Below are 22,359 nucleotides of genomic sequence, written 5' to 3'. Positions count from 1 at the left end.
TGCTGCAGCAAAACACCAGCTCTTCAGTAGGAACCCTTTCTTGTTTGTTTGTGGAACTTAGGAAAGATAAGGCTGAAATGTTTTATTTCAGATGATCAACACTTCCCTCAAGGGCTCTGCTACAGCCAGCCTTGTTTCATATGGTATCTTCCTGTTTCAGTTTAATTATGTATAAAAACGTGTGTCCTTCACATCAGACCTTTCAGAGCATAAGGAAACTGTCAGCCCTTTCTCATAAATCCTATGTCACTGCTATGTAGCTCCTTATGTTTCTGTAAGTGTATACAATCAAAACAGTAGGTGCCTTCCCTGCCCAAACACAGCCCAGCACTGTCTGAAGGACCAGCTAGAGCAAGAGAGGCTAAGAAATCCCTTTTACCTGACCACATAAGAGCCTTTTGGCTGCTGGGCTTTTTCCATACCACCTTTGTGCTCCCATAGCACTTGGTAGCACTGAACAATCTAACCCTATATAAGATGTTAAAGCAGCACACAACCTCCATCTATAGCAGTATCCTTGTGGGTTTTTTTCATCTGGAGGAAGGAAGGAGCTCCTATGCTGACTGTCTTGGCAAACTGACCAACAAGCTCCTCTCAGATCCCATGAATCACGTCTTCTGCCTCTGGATGCACAGAGCCAATGTTAAAGCCTTTGTCTGTCTCATCTGATAGGTGTAGGATTAACAGTGTTTCCCTTGTCTGCTCTCTGTCAGGAATAGGACATGTGGTAAGTGTCCTTTGCTGGACAAATTCCACCTTGGTAATGCCACTCGAGGGTGAAAGCTCTCTTGTGGCAAGGGGAGAGGCCAAGGTTGTGTTGCCAGGATTCCATGTATGTGCCAGAAAAGATATAGAAAAGCTCCACATAAAATACAAAGCTCCATCTGAGGTAAAATATAAGCAGAGGAGGCTGGTTTGGACAAAACTCAGCCTAGTTCATCTGGGGTAAAATGAATGTTTATTGAAGACTACTCGGGACAGTCACAGTGGACAGACGCTACATAAGGCCTCGCTCACCCTTAGCACGAGCCCATTGCTCCAGTGGAGCGTGTAACAGGCGGCTGCTGTCGCTGCCAGCGTGCAATGGAGATGCCCTGGCACAGGGAGACTGGGGTTGTACAAAGCACTGACTGCAGCTGCCTGTCTCCTGCCCCCAGGGACTCGCCACGTAACCTGTACTCGCTCTCACGCACGGCTGTAGGCGGGAACAGGCTCTGGCTCCACATTCCAAGTCAGTTCTATGTACAGTGGTAAGAGCACTTGAAATAGAGAGGCAGCAGCTGCTCTACATTCAGCCAGAAGGCCTGCTGAAGAGATGGTTGTCAAGGTGTGGTCTGAGAGAGATCTTATTCCACTGGAAGATCAGATGAGGCTTGAAGGCAAGGAAGAGCTGAAATCAGGTGCCTTTGTGCGCTCTCTCTTCAACATACAGCTGCATCTGGAGGAGAGAAACCAGCATCAGGTCTCTTTCATATGCAGGTAGGTGAAGGTTAAAGTCTGGAGGAGACTAAAACAGGAAGACTTTGTACCTTCCTATTTCACAAGGAGACTTGCCCTGTTTTGATTATTGGCACAAGCACCAAAGTGCAGAGCTGGCAAGAGTAGACAAAGCTTGGAGCTACGTGCAGTTTCAGCCACCTCTTGGGGCAGAATGCTCTGCTCACCTTTAGGATGTCAGATGTCATAGTTTTGAGGGGAATCAGCCGGGGGTCGTGCATGTGCACGTCTTGTTCGTCAGCGAGGATCCACGGGAAGTCCTGCGGGCAGGGAGACGAGGGGCTTTAATTACACGGAGGTGAGCTCTCCTCCTCTGCACCAGCTCAGTGGCCAGTCAGTGAGGGAGCTAGTGGCTGAGGGAAGAAACTCAAACCTTTCCCAACAGCAAAACTTAACACTTGTACCTTTGGCCCTGAGACCTGGCGTAATTATATGTAAATTAAGTCCTGCCTTGCAGGTTGAGCTGTGCTACTCATTTCCCTTGCTGAGCAGTACAGACCAGCTTTATTGTCTTATGACACCCAAAATCATTTGGCTTGTGGACAAGTTTCCCTATACCTAAGCAAGGTTTCTTAAAATAAAACTCTTGCTCTAACAGTTATCTGCACACACCTTCTTGCAAACGAAGATGTATTTGTGCACCCAAACCCCACTGGTTACTCGAGTCTTAGTCTTCCCTGCCACTTATAAGGTATCACCCGTCCACAGATGTGGATGTGGGACAAGGGCTCTTGTTTTGTGGATTAAATTCAAGTACCTGCTCAAATTCAAGTATGTCTGAGTACTTCAGGGCCTGAGCAGGCACTGTGCAGTAAGTAGGGTTACAGTCTAACTGGGGCATTGAAGCAGCCGTGGCTGGTACGTGGTGAGTCTGCCCAGTCACCTCACCAGGATAAACCACCTTAACATGTTCAAAGCAAAGTGGTAAAGTGCATCACATGAAGCTGAAGTATGTGTTCACAATATCTAGGGGCCTTAAGCTTGCTGATGCCAAAACACTGTGGTTTGCAGTCTTTGCTCACCTTTATCACCTGGATCTTCTCCATGTTCCGTGTGGCAGCCTCCCGGGTGTGAACCAGAACTGTGAAGGTGCAACCTGCCAGAGAAGTGGTCCAGCTCAGAGGACAATGAAGAGCACACCAGACACTACCTGTTGTCCCAGGTGCAGCAATGAGATGCTCCAGGGCTGTGTGGATGTGTTTACCTGGGGGGTTGTTGTCCAGCACTGCGTCGCACACGCTGATCTTCAGGATGAAGGCACGCAGTAACTGCTCCACATGGGACAGCAGGGACTCCGAGCTGGGGAGGAGACAGCAATTCCTTACTGGCCTGCAGGCAACTGCTGGGGCCTGGAGCTGCTCTGCAGAGGGCTGTGGGAGGATGGGGCAGGGAGGGAAGCAGTACCTGATGGAAAGCAGGGGTGGCTGGGTGATCTCAAAGACAAACCTCTCCACTGGATGGTGCTCTTTGTCCAGGATGACCACCACGACTTTCTCCACATCGTTCTACCAGAACAAAGATCCAAAACCCCCTCCCTTGAAACCAGTTGTCTTCTGCCCCCCTCGTGTGCTCCACCTGCTGCTGCTGAAGCAGGAGGACACTGATCTGTTGTGGCTCACAGCAGTTACCCACAGCTTGAGCTGTCATGTTATTTCTACCCATCAGAAAAAGATTGCAAAGCTATTTCTTGCTAGATGCTGAACTGACAGCTGATTGCTAAGGCCTAGGGAGATGAAGTGCACTAAATGCAATGTTTCTCTAGATACATTTTGGAACAAATGGGGAAATGTACAGCATCACTCAGGAATGGACAGTGATGAGGAAGTTGATGGGCTGAGCCCCTATATATAGCCATTTTGTAGTACCACAGTGTAAAACTGCCCTGTTTCCATTCTCTACATGTGCATTAAAGTTGTCTGTAAATAGCAGAGAATGCAAAGTCAGCCAGCATCCTGCATCCCGTAATGTTTCACGTGGCCACACCTTTCTCTGGCACAGCCTACAGTTCAACCATACCCTTGCTTGCTCCCTTCCAGCAAAGCATTCACACCCTTCTGCCAGATGAATGCTTCCCAAGGTTTAAGCAGAACACTGACACGTAGGATGATGTAACTGAATCTGTATCAACCTCTATCCCTATGTGCATGTATTAGATGCAGCTAAACACCAATGATCAGCAGCAAGGCAGGGCTTGAACTGCAAGACAAGGTTGTGGATGTTATTTTTCTGTCAGCTGGTATATTGTACATGGTAAATTTGTAAATAAATGGTGCAATGAAGATAGCATTTACCTTCTCTTGCTCTCTAAAGCCACTTGCCTTGCTTTTCCCCACATCCCCACTATGATCTTACCTTCTCAAGCAGTGGCTTCACGCAGTGCAGCGTGTCCTGGATGTACTGGTTCAGCTCTGGGTGGCAGGACATCTGTAGCAAACACAGTGAACAGTCAGAGCTGTGTTCTGATGTGAACCAGGACAATGCTAAATGGGAAGATTTAAACAGAAGCACCAGTGTGTTACAAGGCACTTGAGTCATGCTTCAAATAGTGTTTTTCACCACTAAGTTGCCAATTCAAACTAGTGTTTCTTTCAGAGGAGGGTTCATTAGCTGAGAGAGATCACTGTACCCACTCAGCTGTAGTGTGTTGGGAATATATACCCACAACAGCACATTGGGGATAGTATATTCCAACCATCTCTACTTCCTAGGAAGCATGCTGTCATGTTACCTTACTGCACATAGCTGAGGAAGCCTTCTACTACTGTTGTCCATGATCTGCTTGTTCCATCAGTACTGCTGTCTCCTCAGCTACAGAGCTCTTTTCTCTTTTGACAGGAACTAAGTTCTCTTCAAAAATGAGTTTGCACATTAAAACAAACTCTGGAAGGGATTTAGTTTGTTCTGGTGCCTGTTGACTGATCCCTGCTATTTTGCTTGTCCCACGTGGCTGTCAGCTTCCAGGAAAATCTCCTACCTGGACAGGTACATTGTATTTTTTCCTCTTCTGAAAGATCCCAATGGGGTAAACTTCTCTGACGTATAAGATAAGGTGAACAGCTACTTCCAGAAACTCTGACAGAACATCTGCAACAACTGAAAAACAAAAGTAAAGGATGCTGAGGCAGGGAGGGAGGGAAGAAGCTGAGCAACACCATATACTCATAGGAAAGGGTTTCCTGCATAAATGTCTCCTGCTTCCCCTTAGCTGCAGGAAGGTTAGGGATGGAGCACTCCAACAACCCTCCCACAAGCTCAGGCTGCCAACACAAAGCCTTACAAGTGTACTGGTTTGCATCTTGGCACGTTACCTTGCCCAAAGTTAAGGTCCTGCCGTGTGAGAGTGGTCATCTTTCCCAGGACCTGGAAGGAATCACAGAAAGGATGTTTCTCCTCTGGCTCCTGTATTATTAAGGCAGTCAGCTCCTGGAGCCATCCACTTCCCTGGTGCCCGCAAACTGCCCTCTGTGCTCCGTCACAAGCGTATGGATGCTGCCACAACAAATGTGCAGGGCCCCCTGGGAGAGGTGAAAACACCCTCCCTTCATAACCAACAGCACTTCAGAAATCACCAGCAGTGCAAAACCCAAAGGCAATATTGTCGCTGTATTCTGGCTTCTGTCTCAGGTTGACAGGTTACTCATCGTTCCTGCTTGAAGTGCTGCTTGGATGGCAGCAATCCCTTACGGAGGGAGTTCCAGGAGCAAAGGGAAGCACAGGGGGCAGGGACCCCTCATCTTCCCAGCGCCCATGGCTGCGGCTCCGGCCTCCCCCCGCAGCCTGTGCTGCGCCCTGCCCGCTGCCCGGCTTCGGCGGAGGGCAACGCGGATGCCCAGCGCCGGTGAGGCCGGAGCGGGAGCAGGGGCTGAGCGCGGCTGTGGGGACAGGGCCGGGGACCCCGCGCTGCCCCGCTCCCGCCGCCCCCCCGCACGGCCCCCTCCCGAAACGCGGCTCCCGGCCGCGCACAGCCGCTGTCCGCGGCACGGCCCTCCCCCGCCCGGCCAGGGGACCCCCGGTGACCGCCACCGCCTCGGCCCCGCCCGCTGTCCGGCCCCGGCCCGCCGCGTCCCTCACCCCGCTCGCGCGCGGCGCCCCTCAGCGCGGGGCCGGGCTCCGGCGCGGCCGTGTGACGTCACGGCCCGAGCGCCCCCTGGCGGCGGGAGGAGCGGAGCGGCGGCGCGCGCTCGGTCCCATCAGGCTGCCGGGCGGCTCCCGCCGGGGCGGCCGCTGCAGCGGGGCTCGGGGCGGACAGGGGCGGCCGCTGCAGCGGGGCTCGGGGCGGGCAGGTCCGGGCTCGGGGCGGACAGGGGCGGCCGCTGCAGCGGGGCTCGGGGCGGGCAGGTCCGGGCTCGGGGCGGCCGCTGCAGCGGGGCTCGGGGCGGACAGGGGCGGCCGCTGCAGCGGGGCTCGGGGCGGGCAGGTCCGGGCTCGGGGCGGACAGGGGCGGCCGCTGCAGCGGGGCTCGGGGCGGGCAGGTCCGGGCTCGGGGCGGACAGGGGCGGCCGCTGCAGCGGGGCTCGGGGCGGGCAGGTCCGGGCTCGGGGCGGCCGCTGCAGCGGTGCTCGGGGCGGGCAGGTCCGGGCTCGGGGCGACCGCGGGGCTCGGGGCGGGCAGCCTGTGTTCCCCAGCACCGGCTGCCCTGTGTCCGTACGGCGGGGCAGCCCCTCTGGGGAGCGGGGGCTGCGGGCCCGGGCCGCCGCGCCGTGCAGGTGAGCGGGGGCCCGGCCGCCCCGGCCCCGGCCTTGTGCCCGTTCTTTGTCCCGGGCCACGGGCCGCTCCTGCCACCGGCCCCGCGGCAGCCGGCTCGCTGCGCTCCCGCACCCCTCCTCCTCCTCCTTCCCCCGTCCCGGGCAGCCCCGCACCATGCGGCCCTGGCATCGCCCGGCCCCTCCGCCCCTCCCAGCCCCTCCTCCCCCCGTACCGTGCACCCCGGTCCCCCGGGATTCCCGGCGTCCCCAGTTCCACATTCCCCCACTGCCTTCCCTCTGTCTCCTCCTCCTTCTCCTCCTCCTCTCGGGTTTGAACACCCCCCGGCAGAGCTGCCTCCCCTCCCGCTGCATGCACAGCCGCTGCCCTGCGCTGCCGGCCGGGCTCAGCCCAGACCCCGGAGCTGCGGACAGGTAGGCAGCGCTGCCCGCGCCGCGCTCGCTTCGTCCCGGGCCGCGGGGGCACGTTCCACTGAGCTGCTCAGTGCGCTGGGGAGGAGTGCGGGGCAGCTTCCCACTTTCTGTGCGCCCCGGAGGAGACAAAGGCTGGGGGTGACGGGGACCCCCGGTACCGGCCGCCTTGAGCCCGCCGCCGCCGGGACGCCCTCGGTGCGCGGTGCCCGTGGCGGCGGCGGCATCGCTGGGCGGTGGGAGCCAAGCACCGAGCTCGGACGGTGCCGGTGCGCGGTGCCTTCAGCCAGCCCTATTGTCACCTGTGCCGGGGAGAGAGCTCCGGGCTCTCCCGCTCTCGCCGCGGATCTGTCACCCCGCTCGCCGTGCACCTTGCAGGGCTGTGCAGAGTGGGGCTGGGGGCTTGTGCCTCACCATCCCGTTGCAAGTCCCTGCTGCTTCAGGGGCTGCTGCAGGCGCCCCAGCGAGAGGGCTCTCCCTTTCCCTGGAGCAAAGTCGCCTCGGACAGAGGCATGGGCACTGCCGAGCCCCTCGCACGCCCCAGGGGCACATCCTGGCTCTGCTGTGCACACTGGCTGAGGGGTGAAGGAAGCTTTTCCCACCGAGTCATTGTGTTTGCCACGCACCCAGCCCCCGAGTGCCCACGGCTTATCCTCCACTCCTTTTCTGTTGATAAAAGTGAGATCTCCTTTCTGAATTAAATCAATTTGGCATCAGCTAATGGCTTATTACAGCCAGTAATTCATCATGTAGGATTAAGTGACATTTATCCAATTCACACCTGAAGTCTTCTGTCAACCAGGGGGTTTAATGGAATGGGTTTGTATTCCTGTCTCCTCTCCCTTGCGGAAGAAGGCATTAATCCTGCACATTTTGGTTCAAAGTGGGAATGACATGCAAGGAACAAGATTGGAAAGCACAGCCTGGCTCTTCTGCCAGTCAGGACACATCCACTTCTCCCCTCAGTGAAGACTGGGCCAAATCTCTCCCCTTTCTTCCCTGTCACACTGGCGGGTGCTTTCCAGGCGGGTGAGCAATGACCTCTGCTATTGATTGTGTCTCATTTGTCACTAGGCATTGTGCATTAAAGTGGAGAGGCTTCTCGGCGTGCTGACAGCAAGTGACTATATCTTGGATGCTAATCTCAGACTCATTGCTATTTTAATCTCATTATTGGGTAGAGCAGAGTCTGTTTGATAGCAGGTTGTCTATGATGGCTGTGTCAGCCACTCTGTGAAGCCCCAGAGGGAAGCAGAGCAGAGGGTACTACATATTCATTCATGTGCCCCTCTTCTTCAATGCAGTGACTTGCTGAGCTGCTCTGTCTCTAGGGGGTGTTAGAGCTGCACCTTCCCTGCTGGTGCACTGGGACTGAAGGGAGTGAAGCTCCCAGGGCAGGCATGGGAGGAAGGGGTGGCATGGCTGTGGCTCAAGGTGAGAGGCATGTGATGACTCGACAGCTTTGCAAGGTGTTCATCACCGCTGGGGCTTAGCAGTGACTTAGTGACAAGTACAAAACTGCCAGCTTACAAAGTCCGAGCTGCAGGAAGGGGTCTTTGCTGGGTCATGCTGTGGGAACAAGCCATTCTATCCTCAGCAGTTAGGAGGGCAGAGCTCAGTCTCAGCCAGAGCTGACAGGTGAGGAGGTGAGATTGTCTGGGCAAATGGATCAGCAACAACAGCCCCAGTTCCAGCCCTTCAACACTGAGCTAGTCACATTTCAAGTGAATGAAGGAGCTACCCCAGGGAGATGCTTTGTGGAGGCACAGGGAGAGCCACAGCTCTGCAAGCCTGAATCCCTGTGTCTTGTTTCTTGTGCCACCAGTGCAATTAGTGTATTAGGGATTTTGGCCCTTTTTAAGGTGGAGTGATGTTTGGTGATGGCAGAAAGTGAGAGAAAACCAGACAGGCAAAAGAAAACAGATGTTTCAAAGGGTGATGGCAGGATTCAAGTAGCTTAACCAGAGCATCTGCAGAAGGGAAGTGTCTCACACCAAACAGTCACGAGGGACAAGGAAACTCGAATCAGATAAACATGAAAGACAAGGTAGGAAGGAAACCTATCAAAGAATGGCAGCTCCAAAGAAAGACCCAAAAGGACTGGAGATCTGTGAGCAGGGGACTCTGCTGCTGTGTCATCCCAAAGATGCCTGGGCCAGCAGCAGCAGCAAAAAAAAAAAGCTTTACAAGATGAAATGTGCAAGAAATATTAGAAAAAAGAAAAGTGTTATTACTTTTGCCCTGGAGAGGAGAAGAGAAGTGTGTGTATAAGATTACCTGGCTGCTTTTGGGGACCTTAGAAATCTGGGAGAGAGCCCTTTGAAATGGGAAGGTCTGTTGGCAGATTATGAAGCTTCCCAGCATTTGCCTCCAGAAACAGAAAAACAGATGGAAAGAGACCCAGCAGGGAAGTGAAATCTCATTTATCTGCACAATGCCATCCTCCTGGCTCCAGCCAGCTCTCTGAATGTCAGCTACCATGGAGCCTACCCCATCCATTCTGCTCCAGGCCCTCCCGAGCCCATCCATCACCCCATGGCTTCTTATTTACAGGGAGCCTGGCACACAAAGCTGGGTTTATTGTGTGTCATCCCTGCCACACAGGCATGTACACACAACACCCATGTAGATGCACACACACTTTGTCTGTTGCTGCAGCTTGGGACTGTCAGGAGTCCAGGAAATCTTTACTCACGCCTGCCAAAGTCTGAGCTTATCAGAGCCAAAGAGAAATCTGGCCCAGCATACGTGCTTGAGCCTAGCTTAGTTCAGCCCTTGAGCACACAGACTGCATCATTTGTGGTCTGGGGTGATAAAGGATCTTGATAGTCTCTGTTTCTTGGTTTGAGGGTTTTGTTCCTCTTGGCTGTGACATGAAGACTGTATGTGAGAAGTTACAGCTAGAACTGTCAGGTGTCACATTTTAAGTGAGATATGTGAATGAATGGAGATGCTTTGTCAAATGCAGCAGGGGCAGTTTTGGAGCCTGTTTTAGAGCCAAGGAGACTGAACTGTATTTATAGGTGGAAAACAAGCCTGAGTCTCTATGTACCTACTCAGTCCATGGCTGCCTTGCAGGACTGAGAGCAGAGTAATAACAATTGTATCACTGAGCTCTGAGAAAAAGAGTGCCCAAGGAGAAAGTTTGCCAAGCTGCAAAAAAACCACCCACCCTCACAGGATTGTGACTATTTGCAACTAACCCAAAAGACAGCACTGCAGCTCAGTCATCAGCCCTGAGCCTGCACCCTGGGTAGCTCTGAGGCCTTGTCATTGCTTCACACACTTGTTTCTTATAGTAGGCAGATTTGCTACCTCAAGAGGCAGGTGGCTCATCATCCTGAGGATATATAAAGGAAGTGCAAGGCATTGGGGGGAGTAAGGAGGATGTAGGTCTGGTAGTGGGAAGAACTACAACTTGGCAAGTGCTTCAGTTACTTGCTTTATTAATATACAACCCCTAGGAGGAGGAATTCTGGACTTCTTGTAACATGTGTTTGGTTTAGAGCAATTTAAGAAAGCCATCTCCTTCCAAAGCCAGATTTCTTTCTGCCTGGCAGATGTCTCAGGGCAGAATTTCACCCTTTGCAGGAAAGGTGCATCAGCAGTGTGAGAACGTTGCTGTCACCTACATCAACAGGCCTGGGCTAGCATAGTCTTCTTTTGTGCACTGTGGTCCTGACAGAGGGGAAGGTGGAGTTTACTTTGTGCCTCTGATATTGAGGAACCTGAGCACTGAGGAGAACTAGGGACACTTGTGTTATCTACCTGCCTTTTGTAAGTGTGAAGCTCACAGCTTCTGTAGAGTAATTAAAACAAATGAGGTAGGAATACGTTTCTGAAGCTAAAGATAGATGAGGGCATGGGAACAAGGGGTTAAGAGAAGGCTGGGACTTCTGTGCCTCTGTAGCACAGCAGTGTTGCATTAACCCAAGGTACCAGAACTTGTCCATGCACTGTTTTGCTTTGACAAACAGCTCAGATCTCCCCCGATGACAGTGCAGTACAGGTAACCTGCATTATTAATGCAAGATTCCCAGTGGCACAGTGACAGTGTATCATCCTGCCCTCCCAGCCAGGGCAGGGATGAGACACCCCCTGTGCTCTAGCTGTACTTTCATCCCGTGCCATGCCAACAAGACAGCTGGGCAGCTTAAATAAATACCCCCTACACTTTGAAGCAGACCTTCTGTTTGACTGCCCTGCAGCATTTAGCTGCTTTCTATCTCCTGCTGAAAACTGGAATCCACAGCTAATGTGTCTGTCAGGTTTGCCATCAAAGGGCCACGTCTGTGTGAGGTTGGAGGCACCTGCCTCACATTCTCTTTGCACTTATTCTCTCTTCTTGGTATATTGCCTACAGATGAAAAGGTAAGATGCTGTTTCTGGCTCTTTGAGTGTTCTGAGTGATGCCTCGATCCAGCTGGTTTGCTCTGGTTCTTGAAAAGAAAATTCTAGGGAAAAAAAACAAAGAGTGGGGATGCAGGGCTTGGATTTTGCTTGGTTGCTGCTTGTTCCATTGGTTCTGAAGCAGGACCTCGAGTCCTTTGTTAACAGATTTAGCTGTCAGTCTGGTTTTCCTTTGTCCCAGGTAGCTGCTGATAAAATACTACTGCATAGAGTTATGTCTTCAGCAAATGAGCTGCTCAGCACCTCCTGAAGGAGCCCTCAAGTTGCAGTTTGTTGTCCTTTGTGGCCAGTAGAAAGACTTGCTTTTCAGACAGTGCATTAAAGAGAAGGGCTCTGTGCTGCCTGTCTCTTCCCAGGGAAGGTCTGAACTGAAACTTAGGTCTCAAGCTCTGAGCAATAACAGAGATGACTCTTGGAAAGGCAGAATTGGCTGGTGAATGAGCAAGCAGGCTTTTCAGTTAAGAGGAGGAAGACAGATCCCTCCTCAGATGCTCTGTGAGGCTGGGGCTGCTGGCAGAGGTTCCACTGAATCAAAAGACCTTGTCTTACAGGTTGAAAGACAAGAGGAAGGGAAGAGCCCAGGCCATTTTCAGGGTGTCTCTTGTCACTTCCACAAAAGGCACTGAGATTGGCCTCTCACAGGTGACAATGGCTGGTGAGGACCAAAGCACCTGGAGGGACGAGTAAAGTCACTGCAGTTGTGCAGCAAAGTGGTTCACCAGGTGAACAGACAGATGGAAATCAGATGCAAGTGAGTGCAGGGAAGATGGGGAGGAGGCTGAGTGAAGAACTGTGGCTGTGGCTTTGTGACAGTATTTCTCAAATGTAAGCATGGTTTTCTGACAGTCTGAGGTTCTCCCTCTGCCTGAGGGAAGTCTGGGTTTCAGTATGCCTGTGTGCTGCCCAGATGAGAGGGACAGTCTGAGAAAGCTCGAGTGAAAGGCTGCACTGGAGATGCTGAACATCTGTTTTGTGGGAAAGGACAAAGGAGAAGGAATTAGAGAAATCTCTGACATGTTCAATGTCACAAAGCCATGTCTTGTAACACAAACTTGGAGGACAACCCTCAGAATAGTAGAGTGAAGCAGAATGAATGAGGATAATCTGCAGCCACTGTGCTGAGGGACCCAGTTTAAATGACTCTCCCAGTGACAGCCTCCCCTGGTGAGGTGAAGTGACCTGTGCAGGCTCAAGGAGGGAAAGCAGGACAAGCTGCCTCCCTGTCTCTCAATCTTTACACCAACATCCCCTGCTCTGCTGACAGCAGAATAGTTGTTTCTCTGCTGCTCTCTATCAGCACAAAATTTCCTGTGATTTTTCTTCTCCTGAGCAGTTTCAGCCACCCTGAAGCTGTGTGTGTGTGTGTGTGTGTGCCTCTGCATGCCTCTCAGTCTTGGACTGCTCAGGGCTGTTGCTGGTCCTGTGAGGCCACCATCTGCCTCAAGTTCTGTTCATCTTGACATCTTCATTGCAAAGAAACCAGCTGTGAGGAGGAGCCAGTGCCAGCCAGGCCCAGGATGCCAACCTGGCAGCAAACAGCCCTGGCCAGCCAGCTGGGCCTGTGCAGGCAGCTCAGGAGCCCTGAGCCTCCCCAGCCCCTCAGATGGTAGGCTGTGAATGGGAGGGTAGGGGGGCTAGTGAGGAATCAAAGGGAAATGTCCTACTGATTGATGGCCCTCATTTGCACATGAAACTGGGACCTCTCAGCACTACAGGCTCTGCACGTGTGCCTCAGCTGCTGTAACCAGGGCTGGCAGAGGGAGAGGTAACCAAGGAGGGGAAAACTCAGTCCCAGCTCTTGACACTGTAACCGTTTCCATCTGAGTGTCCTAGGTCTGAATCCTCCTTGTCTTTGCAGTTCCTAGAAGATGATTGCTTATTTTCTTTCTTTGTCCTTTTTTCTTTAACTGCAGGTGAGGCAGAGCACCCAGGATTATGGCAACTTCTCCTACCTTCTTCTCTCCTTTCCTTCTCTTCTCCGTGCTGGTTCTTTCTGACATCAGTCTTGCAGTCTCCCTGGACCCTGGCACAAAGCTCAAAAGTGGCCCAGAGAACAACAACCATCTTCAAAACCAAGACATGTGGCTGCAGCAGCCCAGAAGTGGGCACCACCACAAGCATGGCTTGGCCAAGAAGGAGAGGGTCCACGGCATGCCTTCTAGAGGGCGGCTGGCTGGGGAAGAGACCCTCAGAATGGGTAGCGGAGCTCCAGCTGTGGAAGAGCTGACAACAGAGGGACAGCCAGCAGCCCTGAAACAGAATAAGGAGGTGTTCCTGGGGTTTGAATTCCCATATCCTGAGAGGGAGAACCAGTCCCCTGGGTCTGAGAGAGGAAAGAAGCAGAACCGAGAGCAGCGGCGACACAGCCGCAGGGACAGGCTGAAACATCACAGAGGTATTTGAGCTCCAAGGGGAGCTGAGGCTGTTGGGTCACTAGAAATGAGTGTCACTTGTCTGAGGGCAAGAAGATGCAGCTGTGTTTTGAGCCCCGTGGGTTTGTGGAGGGTGTGGGATGTGTGCCTGCTCTGGGAAGAAATCTGCCAGACAAAAGAGGCACAAGAAAAAAGGGGAACTCCAGAACCAGAGGTTATTAGTGCTGGCTGCAGTCCTGTGAAAATGACCTGGTTTGCCTTGCAGGAGGAGCTCTGAAAGTTCCTTGGACTTGAGGGGTTGTTTTGGGGTGGCCTGCTTTGTGTTTTTTTTAGCAAATGGTTCAATTTATGAACAGCCACATCCAGGCCTTACTCAGTCTCTCCACTGACTTCAAAATGTGACCAGAACTAGAATACAAACCCCTGCTTCACTTGAAAATCAGTTTCTTCTCACAAGAGCTTGTATTCTTCTATATTTCTGCTGAACTACAAAAAACAGACACTTTGCATATGTGAAAGTGCACTAATTAAAGTGTTGCTTATTTTAGACTGGGACTGCTGTCCTTTGCAGGTCAAGTTGTAGGGTGTCTCTCCGTGGTGTGATGTGCTCAGTGTGGTAAATCTTTAGTTCTATTAAAGCCAGGCAATTTGTGTCAATCTGCACTCTTTGACAAGCTGAGTGACAGTGTCCCTGAGCCCCATACATCATTCTTCCCTCTGTCAGTAAGAAGAGCTCTATTTTCTCCAGGGGACTAAACCAACTTGTGTTAAGCAATCTAGAAGAGTATGCAACAAAGCTGGTTTGAAGCAGGATTTGCAGACTACAAAACAGACTTTGTTTCTTTGGTTTAGGTCTGTATTAATACTTAGGGAAAGGATCAGGCTGTGAAGATATTCTTATTTCAAGTTAGGTAGGTCCTGACTTGAGCTAAATTGAAATAACTCACTACTGAAATCAAATCAGAATGTGTTCACAGGTATTTGCAGCAGTTTAATCCATTGGTGTAAAAATGGTTAAGCAGGTACATTTTGTACTCTTGAGACCAGAGGAAATCCTGTGCTGCTTAAGCAAGAGATAGGTCTGTCTTCAAGAGGTGTGATTATGTGTGGCTTATGTGTGTAAAAATCGAGACGTCTACACTCTGGACCCAAAGTATCCCTTGAATTTACTCCCACATGGCTCTGTTTTACACTGCTCTAAACAGCAGCTCAGGGTGGTAGAACTGGCTGGTTGAAATCTGAATTCCTTTGACTCAAATGCATGGCACACAGAGAGAAAAGCTAATGCTCCTGTACCTGATGCCTTCTGCAGGGAAGACCTCTGTTGCTGGGCCAAGCTCCCTGTACAAGAAGCCTGAAAACTTTGAAGAACAGTTTCAAAACCTCCAGGCAGAGGAAGCTACAAGTCTGACTCCCACCATGAATCTCATCACTGCACTGGAACTAGCTGTTTCCACAGAAGAGCCTCCTGTCCTTCCAGCCACATCACCACGGTCACAGGTAAAAGCACAGCTGGTACCTGCACTGTACCTCTGGTGCAGACAGATCTGCAGATAAGGTGCAGTTTCTTTTTCCTCTTTCTCTTTTCCTTTTCCCCAGATAAAGCTAAGTGCTTGCCAAGTGCCAAAGCTCTCCCTCAAAACCAGCTGTTTTGGAGAAATCTAAACACCTCTTCTTCATAAGCAGTTCCTTTACTTGCTTCTCTTCCCTACCCTACCCCTTCCTTAGCTAAGCCACCTTCATCCACCTTCAAGGACCAGAGGGCCAGCAGGAGCACTTGGCTGGAGAGGCAGCATGTCCTAATGCTCCTTTGCTCACCTTTTCTCCTCACACAGAAGCAGTGGAAACTTCCCTCTTGGCTTCAGCTGCGACAAGGGATGGCCCTTCCCTTTTGAAAATAAGAAGCCAAGAATCCCCAGTGGACAAGATGGGGGTGGAGGGAGGTAGAAATCAAAGCCTTTTAAGCTCTAAAAGCACCAGGACTTCAGTGTAATCCATTGTCTCTTTCTTGTGGTTTGCAGGCCCGCCTCAGGCAAGATGGGGATGTGATGCCCACCCTAGATATGGCACTCTTTGACTGGACAGATTATGAGGATCTCAAACCAGAAATGTGGCCATCTGCTAAAAAGAAAGGTGCTGAACCTCCCTGTCCTCCCTCCCAAAAGTCATTCTGTAAGGCTTGTCCCATGGTTACAGGGGTGTGAGAGCATAGTGGTGGGATAAAGAGCAAAAGCACAATGCTGATTGTGTTTTGTGCTCAGTCTCAGACTGATTCTCATTGGGGTGCATAGTGTGAGGGCAGAGGGAAAACGATAGATGGAGCATTGGGAAATAGGGAGGAGACACACTATGAAGTTTTAGAGTTCCAACTCTTGGAGTTTGAGGCTGTTTTTTACCCTGGAACAATATCATCTCCAAAAGAAAAGCATCAGCATGGAAATTTCAATCAGCATCTGATTTGTTTTGTTTCCCCCCCACAGAAAAACGCCGCAGCAAGAGCCCCAGCAGCGGAAACGAAACCGCCACGGCTGAGGGAGAGCCGTGTGACCACCACCTTGACTGCCTCCCAGGTCAGGAGCAGCTTGCTGGAGTCACTTTTCCAAACGTGACATTGGCTGAAATCCAGCCCAGGTTTTAATCCAAACACCTGATTTCTCATACTGGTGGGAAGTGGGATGCAGAGAGCAGGGCAGAGGCTCTCTAGGAGTGTTGTTGAGTAGATGGTGTGTGTGTGCTGTGGGGCTGGGGTGGGTGTCAGGAGCCCTACAGGGGAAGGGGGGAAATGAGCTGTGCTGACCCTTGGGCCTGTGTTGCAGGCTCTTGCTGTGACTTGCGTGAACACCTCTGCAGACCACACAATCGAGGCCTTAACAACAAATGTTATGATGACTGTATGTGCACTGAAGGTGAGTTCAGCTCTTTGCTCTTCTCCTTCCAGTTTGGCTGCATTGGCTTGGGACATTGGTTTACATGTGAAAACAGGGTCAGAAACTGATGAGTCACCCTGAGAATATGTGCTCACAACTGAAATGCCTTTTTCCCACCCCCTTAGTATTGATCCATACTCATCAGATGGCTCTCTTCAGACCCTGTACTCTGAGCATCCAAACCAGAGAAACCAAAAGAGATCAGCTCTGGGTCAGACCTCCCAGTAATAACACTTGAAAGTTTCTTCCCTGCTTTCCTGAAGCTTCAGAGAAATAAATAGCAAGGGGAGTCTCCCAGCCATCACTGCTGCACATTAAGTCTAAAGTAATTTCCCAATGGAGAGATCACTTAGACAGTAATGGGAGGTAATAGGGGGAAACCAAGCAGGGCTTCTATAAAATCATTGGAAACAATCAGGACAATTCATTAGTATTTCAAGAAGCCATTGAAACCTTCTGCCTGAGCCAATGAATCCCAAACCAGAACAGCGAGCCAAACAGACAAGCAAGGCCCAGAAAGCAATATACCCTGCCCACGTGTGCCCACTGGGACACAGCCCAGGTTTCCCAGCCCTGGGCCTGTCCCTGCTGCAGCAGGTTGTGTCATGAACTCTTTGATGGTGATGCTGTAGTGAGCTCTGGTCCCTCCTGCTCACTTCTGTGTGCCTTTTCTTCCACAGGGCTACGCTGCTATGCCAAATTCCACCGGAACCGAAGAGTGACCCGCAGGAAAGGGCGCTGCGTGGAGCCCGACTCGGCCAACGGAGAGCAGGGGTCATTCATTAATGTTTAGGAGGGTAGGACTCCTGCCTGGATGGTGAGGAGCTGGGGTCAAACTGTCTATACCTAGCAATGGGAATTAGAGGAAAAAACAAGTCAAGCAAATGACTGAAGCTGCAGGCTCTGAACATGCCCAGTTCCAACAAGACTGAGGCTCAGATAGAGTAGCCTCAGCCTTTTCCATACCAGGACTGTATTTTCCCTCTTCCAGATAGTAAGAGATGATTATGACTACTGTTCTGATGATCCTAGCAGGAAAAGGCTCTGCAGTTTCTTCTCCTGCTCTCAACAGAGGCAAGATGTTGAAGATCCTTCAGGTCAAAGGGGATATGAGCTTAAACTTTACCCCTTAACTTTTGCTTGAGAAGAAAGGTAGGTCCTCCCCAAGGATCAGAGATTCCTAGAGGATACAAAGCTTGTAGCCTCCAGGTGGAATCAAAGATGGGAAACATATCAGCAGGAAGCTGGCTGCCCAGCTTAGAGGGGACAGATCTTTCTGTCTCCTTTGTTCAGACAGATATTCCCTGGTTGTTATACACTGCCACTTCTTACCTGTCTTCTTTGGGACCATCCAACCCCACTCCTTCCTTTCTTCCTTTCTTCCAGAGAACCACCTGGTTTCTGCAAGGTTGTGGCAAGACATCCCAGCCTGCAGCTCTCACTCATTTAGTTATTCTACCAAGTCTGTTATTTTTAATGATTATTTTTAGGAGCTTTCTGGGGAAGTGATAGTTTTCCTAGTGAGCCAATAATAAAGCTTTTGGTAACAGGAGATAGGGACAGGCTGTTCCATTGTAGTAAATCCTGTGACATGTTGCATGTGTGTTTCCATGATATGTAAATAAAGATATGATAGGTATTCTTTGTGCAACTCTTCTGCTTCTTTGACAGCACCTAAGGATGTGGCAGGAGCCAGAAAGGGAACTGGCTAGCAGGTAGCACTGGTGACTCCAGGTAATCACACAGAGCAATTGTGTCACTAAAGGAGGGATTGGGAAAGAAGCATTCAGGCAAAACCTGCAACGCGGTTGGATGTAGCTCTTTAGAGTGCTGCTTACAGCAACACAGTCTTAGCCCAAAAGGCAGGCGTAAAGAAAGGTGGTTTGGCTCCAGCTCGATGCCAGGGCAGCAAGGATGCAATTTGTTAACCTAGAGAGGGAAATGCAGCCCCTCCCTCAGCCCAGATGCAGAATAGTGGGTGGTGCTGCCAACGCTATTGTCAGTGGGAGCATAAAGGGAGAAAGGCCTTAATTGATCACAGTAAATTGCAGAGCAATCAAAACCTGGTCTGTGGGATACCATTATATATTACATACACAGCCATGATCAAAGCCAGTTTTTGATACCACACTGCTTTTCCATATAGGATCCAAGATCTGGTTGGAAAAGGGCATTTGAAAACAGGCATCTTTGCAGGGGCCTTTATCCTTGGTGATGAAGGTATTCAGTGCCCCAAACACTACATCCAGAATTCTTGTAGGATCCTGGACAGAGTTTTGGGCAAGACTGTTGTAAATCATGTGAAATACAAGCAGGCTTAAACTGCAAGCCTTCATTTAAGCCAGAGCTTTTACACTCCAAAAGCAGACTTGCTTCTTCAGCTCTTGCTTTTTCAGCTTTCAGTCTGCTATTAACTCTGAATGTAACAAGCAGATTATTCTTAATTGGTGGGTTTAGTTAAATTTGTAAGGTCAGTGAAAATTGAGTTAATTATTATACATTAAGTTGCAGGATTATTGGATGATTGCTCACTTTGGAGTTTCAGAGAGACCATGTCTGAGGCTCATCCTTTCTGAGTCAAATTGTGATGTTGCAGAAGTGAGGCAGAAAGGGTGAGCAGCAGCACAGGCACATGGTGCACAGCCACAGCAGCGTGAAAAGAGTCAGGCAACCTGATTTCTGCATCAGCCAGATCAACAACTGACTTCATAACTGCAGTGCAAAGGAAAGCTGTTGAGTAAGTAACATGCCAAGGTGGGGGAATGCAAGACCAGCCTGTGATACAAAACCCCAGGGCAACATTTGTACAACTCCAACCAAAGCTTTTTAGTGCCTCTCTGTGCTGTCTCAAGGGCATGACAGAGCTGCAGAGCAATAGTATCACTGGGGCACATTTTGCAACTTTCCCATCCCTTCCCAGTATCTCCCAGTCCCAGTGCAGTCAGTGTCAGTTCTGCCTTTGGGAGCGTTGGGTCTGGACAAGAGGAGACAAACATCAAGCAACTCTTGATTTATATGGTCTTCTCAACTGATTATTTGAGAAACTCAGAGTAAGAATTCACAGAAGCTCAGTTTCTCTACTGCCCCCAGAGAGCTTAAGCCAGAGCTCTTGCAAGATTTTTCTGTTGTCTTGAAAGGACTTTGGATGAGGCCCAAACCAGTCGTAGCAGAGCTCCGTGGAATCATTTCTGAAGTTAATTACAGGGCATGCATGCAAGAAAGGTGAGTGACAGAGTCCCACCCAAACTCCTGCTCTACAGCTACTGCTCTTAAGAGCCTCACAATGAGTCCAAGGGGTATGCATCATTTCAAACCACTTCTCCAAGGGTGAGAATCATTAGATATGGAAAAGAGAGGACAGCGTGCTGATTTGATGTAATCACCTCAGCAGCTGCCTGCTCTGCAAATGCTGTTGAATCTCGGGGATGTTGCTGGCAGTTGCCAAAATGATGACTACAAGAGAGACAAGGAGTGGAAGCACAAATTAAAACACTTGGGAATCATTCTGTCTCAGGTCCATAATAGTCTGCATTCATTTTAGCTTGGGGGTGTTTTATTGAAACCCTCCTCCCCACCCTCCCCCCCACCAGTAATTACCCTGTTGTCAATCCACAGTATGTGAAAGTGCTTCAATTTCAACCCCATGCTATACCAAATTGTTCCAAGTCCATGCCAGCCACTCTGCTCCATAAAGCCTTGGAAGAGCATTGCTTTTGTATCTTTTTAAAATCAGGAGAAGGAGAAGAGGGCTGCTGTTTCCTTGGAATGTTCTGAGTGATCATATTTACTCCATAAGCCCATTTCTGGGGTGTCAGTTCATTTTCTAGGGTGACACTGAATCTTGGAGAGTAGCCCCTCAGTTCTATCTCAAATCTCTAGGCAGATTTTAGAAAAAAGAGAGGAGCAGCTCTTTCTTGCTGTGAGAAAGGACTTTCAAGTGTGCTTGTCAAGACACCACACAGCATAACCCTCTCCACTCCCCAAAGCATCTTGCCAGAGACGGTTGTCGCAGTCAGGTTGCAGGGGGAGGCTCCTCACCAGCATTACAGCAGCAAGTGCCTTCAGTTTCCCCTGCAGCCCAAATTATGTTTCCTCTTGCTGACTTCCCATGGGGATTTAAAAGGGAGTTTGTAGAGGCAGGGCACCTTCTATATGCCCTTCCTCGCTGATTATTCAGACAGAATCTTTTGGTAATAGATGCATTTGTGATGCAGCTCCACAGCCAGGGACACAACTCAAAGACACTGGTGTCAGCTGCACTCTTCACTTACCTTCAGCCTAGACTCTAAAGTGAGGAACTGGAATGGTAGAACTATGAGGGGTGAGCTTGTCTCCATCCCCACATATTAGATAAGGACAGTGGGAGCAATTGTATTAATCCTCTACTTCCCCACAGAATTGCCATCACCGACCAAGGGCATGGTGTCCTGGAAAAGCAAAGGAAACCATTTCTGCCTTATTAGCCTCACATTTATGCTGTCAGGAAGGGAGCCAGCTGAGTATTAGGTTTTTACTTAGTCTGCACAAAACACACCACCAATATACTGAGCATGAAGCAGCTAATTGCTGGATATTACTTGCAGTGAGCTGGACCCACCTGGACCAGTCTCCTCATCAGGAATTTATCTATATCCTGTTTCTAGTCTCCTGGGCTGTCTGCTTTTCCCTGCAGGTCTTCTTTGACATGCTGCTTATCTTTCTCACCATGTTTATGTTGCTTTGAGTTACCAAGCCTAGAGAAGGGAACAGAGACAGCAGGTTACACAGAGAGGCAATTTACAAAGTACAAGTAAAGCAAAGCAGAGATAAATACCAACCAATCCTCCCCAAATCAGATAGGTGAGAGAGACGTGCAAATGCATAATGTCGATCATAGCTCTCATTGTTTCCATATCCATGAGATCATGAAGACATCCCTGAGTCCCTGACGTGCAAGCCCAGGGTGCAATAAGCAGGGCTGAATTAATTGCACGATACATTGATGAACAGAATGAAGTGCTTTTATTGTACAGGGGGAAACGAATGCTTTGCATTAAACAGCAGTCACATCAGTCCAAATTATGGTTCATGCTGCATAAATGAGACTCTTGTCTCCCTCAGACTGAGCGTGAACACTCAAAGGAGCAAAGATGCCTACATACTGCTGCATACAAACAGTACTGACACCGAGACTGGGACGGTGGAGTTGGTCTTGCTAATGGTTCTCCAATCCATCCTGGTGGAAGGACACCCCTGTTGCACTGTGCACTCAATCTGAGCCAGCAACATGGCTATTCAGTCTCCCCAGGTGTCACACCTTTTTGTCACTGAGGGTGCGATCCAGTCCTTGATACCCCTGGGACCACTAGCAGTGATCCCATTCCATACCGCTGCTTCTGTGAAGAGAGGCAGAGCTTCCCCGCAAGACACGGGAATCCAAGTGACAGCTGAGGGGGCAAGAGATGAGTTACATTTCAGTCTTCCATCTGGCAAAGTGGCACACCCAGAGATTCCTGGGGGGCAAATTCGTGGCTTTATCTGCTGCTCAGGGCCATGCAGCCGGTCGGCTCCGTTCTGCTGCTTCCTCTGGTTAGCGTTTCCTAGGCTGTTTCATACTTCTCCTTGGGAGATGCTGGCAGCCAACAGCACTCCGGCTGCAGTGAAGGACAGGCCACATCGGGCCACACTTGTGTTAGAGCGTAACTTCAGCTCTGTGTGTAAGTAAGCGGCAGGAAGGACCCTCTGGCCAGCTGTTTGGAGCCAACAAACTCACCCAGACACGCTTCTAACCAAGTGCTGGCTTTCCGTTTTGCAAACGGCTGCTGTGCAGAGTCCCGGGCTGTCTCCTCGCCTGGAACACGTCCGTCTGACGAGAAACCGCCCCTTGCCACCCAGCCCACAAAGGCAACGCTGCAGCACCCCGCACATCACCCCGCGGGGCAGCGGGACGGCTCAGGCCGCGGCCGGGCCGGGCCTCCCGCCCTTCCCTGCTCCGCCCGCCCGCTGCTGCCGCTGAGGAGCTGCCCCGGGGCTGCTGGGGCGGTGTCCCGGCTCCTCCCG

At 50.8% G+C, this 22,359-nt stretch overlaps 3 protein-coding genes and 2 long non-coding RNA genes across 8 annotated transcripts; 2 read left to right on the top strand and 3 right to left on the bottom strand.

The window, feature by feature from the left end:
* Positions 1–98: 98 nt before the first annotated feature.
* On the top strand, positions 99–3,776 carry LOC133627472 (uncharacterized). The gene is made up of 2 exons (XR_009820249.1): positions 99–1,479; positions 2,558–3,776. It is a non-coding gene; the product is annotated as an uncharacterized LOC133627472 (long non-coding RNA).
* Positions 940–6,475, bottom strand: MAD2L2 (mitotic arrest deficient 2 like 2). 4 transcript variants are annotated; one of them, XM_062013211.1, is made up of 9 exons: positions 6,416–6,466; positions 4,806–4,857; positions 4,472–4,590; positions 3,850–3,921; positions 2,902–3,002; positions 2,702–2,796; positions 2,520–2,593; positions 1,665–1,757; positions 940–1,438 (listed from the first exon to the last, which is right to left on the bottom strand). In XM_062013211.1, the coding sequence occupies exons 2-9, from the start codon at positions 4,843–4,845 to the stop codon at positions 1,397–1,399; spliced, it is 636 nt and encodes a 211-aa protein (XP_061869195.1). In that variant the 5' UTR covers positions 4,846–4,857; positions 6,416–6,466; the 3' UTR covers positions 940–1,396. The 4 variants fall into 4 exon arrangements, with proteins under 4 accessions (XP_061869195.1, XP_061869194.1, XP_061869192.1 ...); XM_062013210.1 differs by lacking the exon at positions 6,416–6,466 and adding an exon at positions 5,569–5,636; XM_062013208.1 differs by having other exon boundaries at positions 2,520–2,796; positions 6,416–6,475.
* LOC133627516 (basic proline-rich protein-like) lies at positions 5,688–6,838 on the bottom strand. The gene is made up of 2 exons (XM_062013266.1): positions 6,773–6,838; positions 5,688–6,689 (listed from the first exon to the last, which is right to left on the bottom strand). Exons 1-2 carry the CDS (start codon positions 6,836–6,838, stop codon positions 5,688–5,690), a joined length of 1,068 nt encoding a protein of 355 aa, XP_061869250.1.
* Positions 6,193–17,872, top strand: DRAXIN (dorsal inhibitory axon guidance protein). Its single transcript, XM_062013206.1, has 7 exons — positions 6,193–6,614; positions 12,935–13,416; positions 14,706–14,893; positions 15,415–15,526; positions 15,874–15,963; positions 16,210–16,299; positions 17,001–17,872. Exons 2-7 carry the CDS (start codon positions 12,957–12,959, stop codon positions 17,111–17,113), a joined length of 1,053 nt encoding a protein of 350 aa, XP_061869190.1. The 5' UTR covers positions 6,193–6,614; positions 12,935–12,956; the 3' UTR covers positions 17,114–17,872.
* LOC133627473 (uncharacterized) lies at positions 17,039–22,280 on the bottom strand. Its single transcript, XR_009820250.1, has 3 exons — positions 22,073–22,280; positions 20,918–21,053; positions 17,039–17,166 (listed from the first exon to the last, which is right to left on the bottom strand). It is a non-coding gene; the product is annotated as an uncharacterized LOC133627473 (long non-coding RNA).
* Positions 22,281–22,359: the final 79 nt, after the last annotated feature.

The sequence above is a fragment of the Colius striatus genome, chromosome 21 (genome assembly GCF_028858725.1).
Source record: "Colius striatus isolate bColStr4 chromosome 21, bColStr4.1.hap1, whole genome shotgun sequence".
In the NCBI taxonomy this organism is placed as follows: Eukaryota; Metazoa; Chordata; class Aves; order Coliiformes; family Coliidae; genus Colius; species Colius striatus.
This window is presented reverse-complemented; position numbering and strand designations above follow the sequence as displayed.